The 7,826-nt window shown below is 42.2% G+C and overlaps 2 protein-coding genes across 2 annotated transcripts in view; one reads left to right on the top strand and one right to left on the bottom strand.

Annotated features, from left to right (window-relative positions):
- Positions 1-297, bottom strand: part of LOC119314937 (ER membrane protein complex subunit 2-A-like) — a 4,889-nt gene extending 4,592 nt beyond the window's left edge. The window contains exon 1 of the mRNA XM_037589619.1: positions 2-297. Within this exon, the coding sequence (XP_037445516.1) occupies positions 2-192 (191 nt within the window). The 5' untranslated portion in view covers positions 193-297. The remainder of the gene's footprint in view (position 1) is intronic.
- A 2,904-nt stretch (positions 298-3,201) lies between these two features.
- On the top strand, positions 3,202-7,795 carry LOC119314935 (phosphatidate cytidylyltransferase 4, chloroplastic-like). The gene is made up of 6 exons (XM_037589617.1): positions 3,202-3,713; positions 4,399-4,589; positions 4,872-4,996; positions 5,503-5,636; positions 6,867-6,982; positions 7,342-7,795. The coding sequence occupies exons 1-6, from the start codon at positions 3,250-3,252 to the stop codon at positions 7,431-7,433; spliced, it is 1,122 nt and encodes a 373-aa protein (XP_037445514.1). The 5' UTR covers positions 3,202-3,249; the 3' UTR covers positions 7,434-7,795.
- The last annotated feature ends 31 nt before the right edge of the window (positions 7,796-7,826 follow it).

The raw sequence follows: 7,826 nt of genomic DNA, 5'->3' as shown, positions 1-7,826 counted from the left end.
GGAGCGGGCGGAGGCGTCGTTGAGGAGGGAGAGGCCGAGGCGGAGTACGGGGGCGGGGCGGCGCGCGCGGAGCCTGCGGGCGAGGGAGAGGTACTCCCAGGCGCCGCCGCCGCCGTGCTCCGCCTGCTCCTCGAGCCGCAGCAGGCGCGCCTCCTCCTCCGCCGCCGTCGCCGTCGCCGTCGCGGCCGCCATGACGAGACGAGGGGGGGTCCGGGCGTCGGTTGACTCGGCCGGCGGGGGTGGAGACTGGACTGGACTGGGCCGGACCGGGTGGGATTGGGATTGGGATTGGGATCGGGATTGGGGGCTCTCTGTTTCTTTCCGCTTCGGTGATGCCCCGGAGCCGGTTCGTTATTTCAGTTTGTTTCCCTCATTTGGGGTGGTTTTTCAAGCACCCCCTGTCGGCAGGATTTGGACTTTGAACCCCTACAAATTTTTACGATTTGGATTTTTTGTTTTTGTTTTCATGTTGGTTTTTTCGGAGGTATGTATTACAGAGTTTTATTCTAAAATTATAAAGTTTTAGTTGTGGGGTAACAACTCATCAATACTTCAGGACTTTGATGCACACGGCGAAAGTACATTTAGTATGTCTGACGACCGGCCACTCTATTTTGTTCCCTCCTAATCTTTTACTAAGTAAACTCTCTAAACTCTCTAGCACTCATCAATGATCTGATCTCCACGGCAAGATGTCCGCCGATCAACCAATCCATCACCTAAACCTAATAAGATGAAGAGCTTCTGAAGAGGCCGATTGCATAATGACCAAAAGGGTTATGTCTTGGACAACGAGAGTCATCCCTTACATTAATGCATGTACTCCGCTTTCAAAGCATCACTGCAATTGAGCACGACCCGATAATCCGCAAAACGTATTGTTCCAGCATGCCTCTCAAGATCATAACTACCGCTGCAAAACATATCGTTCCAGCATGCCTCTCAAGATCATAACTACGCAGTTGAGTCATCCGACTCTAAAAGAAAACCATCAACATGTTCTTTTACCATCGACACAACCTCATTATCAAAAGCATGCATTTTGTTCCTTCAAAACTTCTTCCTTGCTGAATTTGCATGAGAGACCAATGCATTTCATGTAGTTGTCTAAAAATTACACCGTTCCATCATCAGGGGATACCTCTCTGTCATAGATTAGATCAATACGCAGGTTTCAAGTGTAGCATATCAACATAATGAGTCTAACCTCTGTAACTTCAAAGCACTGAAGCAACACGTCGAGGAGTCATTCCTTTTTATTATTTATCAGATGATCGTTCTCAAGTAAGGACCAAACAACACGCATGTGTTCCCAAAAGTTTCAAGCATGGCTACAAGAAACCAACGACTGAAATTATTCTCTTTCTCTACACCGCATGACAGGCAAGTGCCTGAGGTAGTCAGATGACGATAATCTTTGCATGTCGAGGTAGCCAAAGCACCCGCCGCTGTCGTCCAGGCTGTAATATTCATATTTTGAGGTGCAGAGGATTGCCAAATACAGTTCTAGATCAAACAATCTCCTTCAGAGTGGCTGTCAGACGCGTCCCATGCAAACAACTCACCATATCATGCAATCGCTAACCGATATGTGCTCTTCACAGAGAGATGTCCGTTTTTTTCGGATACCAAACAAAAAAACAAGGCGCTGCCTTAAGGATGTGCGAATTTTTCAGGATCTTGTGAATGTCCATTGGTCAGAATTTATCCATTGTGACGTTGGGTATTCGATGCACCATGACCATATAAAAACATCTAAATTATAGGATGATTCATGAGCTTAACTCAAACATGTCCTAAATGGTCACCCTATGCGTTCGGTTTATTCGGTTTAGATGGTTTGGTTTATACGGTTTTTCGGTTTGTATGGTATTAATACTTCGGTAAATATGGTATGAAAATAAAATACGGTTCGGTTTCGGTATATACCAAATTATTTCGGTATGGTTTCGGTATATACCATAAAAACCAAAGTTAACGCGAATTTGAAAATGACGTAATAATAATTTGCAAATTTACGACTCAAAACACATACTAGTTTACACAAATAGTATATGACTATATATATAAGTATATATACATGCATTGATTCATCTGTTGATGGTTATGGATGTGCTTAGCATTTTAAAAGGAGAAAAATGACTATGTTACAAGAAAAATTTAGGTGCTTAGTAGTGAATTTAACTCATGTACAAGAAAAATGACAACTTGTATGGTTGTTTATCTCAAGAAATATAAATTTATTTTTTATTTCGATTTATTCGGTTAACCGTTCGATTTTTCGGTATATACCATAAAAACCGAAGTTCAAATCGGTATGAAAAGTTCATACCATACCGAAACCAGAAACCATAAAAAGCATAAAATCGGTTCGGTTCAGTTTATTTTCGGTATGGTTTTCTGGTTCGGTTTTCAAATGCACAGAGTGACTAAATGGTCTGAAAGATTTCAAACTACCCGCTAGTGGTTTTTTAGAGAACCACCCACTAGGTTGAATTTCCCTTTTTAGGTGTTGACACTTAAACATTAGAGGACATGGGATTACCCAGCTCTTCGGGGCTCCCCATGAACTTTTTCTATCTGCGATCCACCTGCTTCGTTATTTCTTCTCCTACTTTGCTTCGTCTTTTTCATTGTCAATTATGTAAACACTACACATTGATAATTGCCCAACCAAATCTTATTTCTCCATATCGTTCAACCACCAGCAACAACAAGGAAAGGCGTCGACATTTTTATCAAACAATTTGATAATTGCCCAACCAAATCTTATTTCTCCATATCGTTCAACCACCAGCAACAACGAGGAAAGGCGTCGACATTTTTATCAAACAATTTATTCTAAGAATGTTGACGTTGTTCATCACCGATAAACCATCGAGAGTATCAACATCGTCGACATTCAGTGAGCATCCCTCTTTTTTCTTTCTTTCCATCCTTCTACCTTCTGGCACTTCTTCCTCAAGCATGCATTTCCAGGCCGATATGAGGTGAGTGTCATATTCTGTATTTTTTATCATACCATTATTTTTGTTTCTTCACCTTTTAAACTTACAAACTTGAAATTTCGTTTAGAGTAATGTTACATTTTCTTTGGTACTACTAGTAGGTATTGTTTTCCTTTTGGGCAAATACAGGTACGTACAAATTTTCGATGTCTCTACTACAGCTCTGGCCAAAAATCAACGGTAGCGAAAATTCCTTGCTCGCATCGAACTCTCCGCCCGACCTGACCCCCACCCATCTCCCATGGCTGCGGCGGCGGCGGCGGCGACGACGGTGACGGTGACGGCCACCCGCCTCCACCCTCCTCTCGTCCTCCACTCCGCCGCACGGCCCCAGCCCCCGCTCCGCCTCCGCCTCCTCCTCCCCACCCCACCGCCGCTCCGCCTCCGACACCGCTCCCCGCTCCTCGCCGTCGCCTCCGCCTCCGCCGGCGAAGGCCGCGCGGAGGAGGCCGCCGAGAAGAGCGACAAGGCCCGGCAGCTGCAGCGGAGGGTGCTCGTGGGCATCGCCATCGGGGTCGGCGCGGGCGGCGTCGTGGTCGCCGGCGGCTGGGTGTTCACCGCCGCCATGACCGCCGTCGTCCTCGCCGGTGCCCGCGAGTACTTCGGGCTCGTCCGTGGCACCGCCGCCGGCGGCAGCACCCCTCCGCCGCGCTACGTGTCCCGCGTCTGCTCCGCCATCTGCGCCCTCATGCCCATCCTTACGCTGTAAGGGAGCCCCGCATTTGTTGTCTGCTCTGCCCTACTGTCAGAATAAGCTAGAACTTCGCTGTGGATACTGTAATTTATGTGGTATTTAGTCACAATTTTCGGTATAAATGGGCTAGCTATCCTCACGTCGTTGTGGTCGTGCGAGCATAAAATTGCTTTGGCTCACTCACTCTTTAATTTTGTTGGGAATTCTTGAGGTAGAGGCAAGATGGTACAGTAGGAATTAGCTCAAATGCCGGCATTGAAACTTTGCAACCTGTAAGTTGTAGCTTTAGCTTGATACAATTACTTACCATTTTGATCATGGGGTCATTAGACACGATGCGAATCAGGCCTCACGGATTACCATTTCAGCACCGAACTCCCCATCTTATCACTCAATTTCTTGGGTCGGAAGAACAATTAAGTATCAGTGCATTTTTGTATACTTTCGAGGTATCAGCTTACAGATGTTGCTTGATTGCTTCAGCTCCTGAACTTCATAGCATTTTTACTAGATCAGAGCTTCGTGACATTTTTTTTAGATGATCATAATTTACGCTATATGTTTTTCTTTGTGTGCGCATGTAATGTGGGTGGGGAGGGGTTGCTTAAGAAGGAAGGATTGCTACATTTGGTTGTCAGTTCCTGTTAATATGACTACAGCTTTGAGTTCTGATATTTCTCCTGTATATTTGCGTAGGTGCTATGGCCGCATGGATGTTCCCCTGACATTATCGGCATTTATTATTGCAATATCTTTGGTATTGCAAAGAGGAAACCCCCGTTTCGCTCAGCTAACTAGTTCAGTTTTTGGTTTATTTTATTGTGGCTATCTTCCTTCTTTCTGGGTTAAGCTCCGTTGCGGACTAGCAGCTCCTGCCTTAAATACAAGTATGTCGTCAAATTCTCTTTGTACTTCTCTGCTTACTTCTTTGCTTGTCACCTTTCTCTACCGATTCATCTTTCTGTTTGATTTGCAGTATTGGTAGAGACAGTTTGTTTATAAGAGATTAATTTTATGTATAGTTTTAATTGATTTAAGGGTTCATAAGAAAGTGCATTTTTTAAGTGCTTACCAGTTACCAGTGCAAGTAATTATGATGTTTTTCTGTTCTTGGTGAGTTAATATATTATTGTTATATGTTAAAAGTTATAACCAGTGTTCTTTGACAGGTATAGCACATAACTGGCCAATACTTCTTGGTGGGCAAGCTCACTGGACAGTTGGACTTGTAGCAACCTTGATATCTATTACTAGCATTATTGCTGCTGATACATCAGCTTTCCTATGTGGAAGGGTATGCTCTTTCCTACTCTTCTATTTTGATTGACCCCATTTGACTTTGTCATGTTATTGTAAAACACAGCCTTTTTTACTTTGTTTTAATTTATCTGGAAACAACTTGCCTATAGTTCTGTGGGTCACTATAATTTTTTTTACTCGTTTTGAACAATATAGTGTACATCAAGAGACTCCTACAGAAGCCTGTCAGAAGTTAGGAGCTATCCAGCTTATGGTGTAACTACTGTTGGGCAACCTGTTAAGATTGCCATTGATGTGACACAACCACACTGATAAAAAAAGTGTGTCAGATCACAGATGAACTTCTAGTTTATTGTTTTTCCCTACCAAAGTAACTACTATAAATTTGTAGACACGCATACAATTGCCCTGCCATGTATGTTTGTTGAATGAAAAAGCATTCAACTTGTCTGAATTTTTGCAGACAAGTGATTTATTTGGACAGTCGTGTATTTGAAAGGAAGTAAATCATGTCATCGTGTTACCCATTTTCCGTTTCAGGCATTTGGCCGTACTCCTTTGACTAACATAAGCCCTAAGAAGACCCTGGAGGGTGCTTTAGCCGGTCTGACTGGCTGTGTGCTTACCACTGTGCTTTTGTCGACTCTCTTTCACTGGCCAAGATCGCTGTTGAGGTATTGCTAACTTCTGACACCTTTCTATTGTTATTGTCCTAGTTCCGAAACATTATTTTTCTTTACTGAATTCTTGAAATTTGGTCACTTGAACGCAATAAACCATCAAATTTTAGGTTTTAGGGTGAACAAAATTGTACCAACATAACGCATTAGTTTTCAATATATCAACAAGAAATACACAACTGCCAGGATTTTTTCTAATAACTCCATGGGAACTCATGACTCATTACATGTTATCTTGTTGCAAAGGAATATATGCCTCTCAATGAAGTTTAGATGGAAAAACTGATATTGATATCGATTTCCAACAATTAGAGTTTCTCAAAAAGTCAGTTTTGGTATCTGCCAGGAGTAGGGGCAGTGTTCTTTTCTTTATATTTTTGTAACTCTATCTGCACATTATTTTCTTGAAATATTTAACAAGGCTGTTCCTACCGTCCTTCAGAATTCAAATAAACAAAGATTTTATATGGTTATATCCTATTAGCCTAAAAAAGAATGTTGACCCGACATACATGTGATAGCATGTATCTCTTTGTTGAGTTTACATCCGCATATAGATTCTCCACTTGTACTCCCTCCATTTTTATATACAAGGCCACTATGAAAAACACATTTTGCATCTATACAAGGCCACCAACAATAATCGAGGCAAATATTAATGATGTTTCCTCGTACTACTAACCCATGACTTAATTACTAGCATGCATGTAGTGGATGATAAGGCTGGTCATAGTGGAGAGTAACTTATACTAGTGTCATACATATGACACTAGTCTAAGTTACTACATTCATAGTGCAAAGTAACATAGTAGTAGTGTCATAGAAGACTTCATTAATTAACTTGTAGACTCATCTTGTCTTGGAAAACGCTATGTTACAGTAACATATTATGTTACCACTTCTCATTAACTACAAAGCCACATAAGCAAAAATTTCTCGAAGTGCGTTATGTTACTTGCTAAGTTACTCCCACTATGACTAGCCTAACGACACACTCACCTACTTCCTCTCCCACGGCCACTCAGTTTTCTCTAATGTGCATGCACTAATTAATCCGGTAAACGAGAAAACAAATTGACTTGTAAAGCACACATTAATTTTTGTCTTGGTACCTGTAATTTTAGTTTGTGGCCTTGTATATAAAAATGGAGGGAGTATCTTGAATGACATATATTTGCGTAAAACTGTGCTTCCCTGCCTAATTATTTAATTGATTGATATCAGTGCTACTGCTTATGGGATCCTGATCTTTCTGGGTTCATTATTCGGGGATCTCATTGAATCTCTTATTAAGCGTGATGCTGGTGTGAAGGACTCTGGGTCGCTCATTCCTGGCCATGGTAAACATTGTTAGCTCTGTTCTTGTTATATCTCATGTTTTGTCATGTCAATTTTTTTGCAGCACTACTCCATGCAATTTTATCTACTCCCTTTGTTCACTTTTATAAGGCGTTGTAGCATTTCAGACAGTGTACAAAATAGCTCAATTTTAGTTGTCTGAAATGACTTATAAAAATGAACGGAGGGAGTATTTCATTCGTACTTTGGTATCGACCCTTTTTTCTAACAGTTACTACCATACTTTCCAAAGTTAGACATCTTGTTTCCGTCGGTTTTGTCCTTTACATTCCGAGTCTCACATCTTACACTTCATCGCGTCATTGCTTTTTTGCGAGCTTAACACAAAGCTGCAATGCAGGTGGTATTCTTGACCGGGTCGACAGCTATGTCTTCACAGGGGCGCTTTGTCACTCCTTCGTCCGAGTAGCTCTACCCCTGTATGGAGTCTGATTTACCGCAGAGAGAAATCGGTCTCCTTGTACCTTCGACGACATTGTCACCCAATGTAACATCGTGTTGGGGCCTTGATGAGATGGCCAGGATCAGCTCCCTTGGCTGACAATATGAGAATTTGGTGGCTGGCTGTAAAATGGGATAAGATCATAGGATGTGGCTGCTAACTAAGCGGTGTTTCTTCTTCATACGGGACCGAGCTGTTTCTTCTTTGGCGCCAAAATGGTGAAAACTTGTCACTTTTTGTGTACATAGTTTTTTCTTTTATTTTTGTAGAGTAAAAAGGGAACGCGGGTGATTGACTACAAGCTACTACATATCTTAAGAAGTGTATTAAGGTTGTCTATGGGATCCTGGTACTTGTTGATCCCCAAACTTTTTTGCATGCCC

Source organism: Triticum dicoccoides, chromosome 6A (genome assembly GCF_002162155.2).
Source record: "Triticum dicoccoides isolate Atlit2015 ecotype Zavitan chromosome 6A, WEW_v2.0, whole genome shotgun sequence".
In the NCBI taxonomy this organism is placed as follows: domain Eukaryota; kingdom Viridiplantae; phylum Streptophyta; class Magnoliopsida; order Poales; family Poaceae; genus Triticum; species Triticum dicoccoides.
This window is presented reverse-complemented; position numbering and strand designations above follow the sequence as displayed.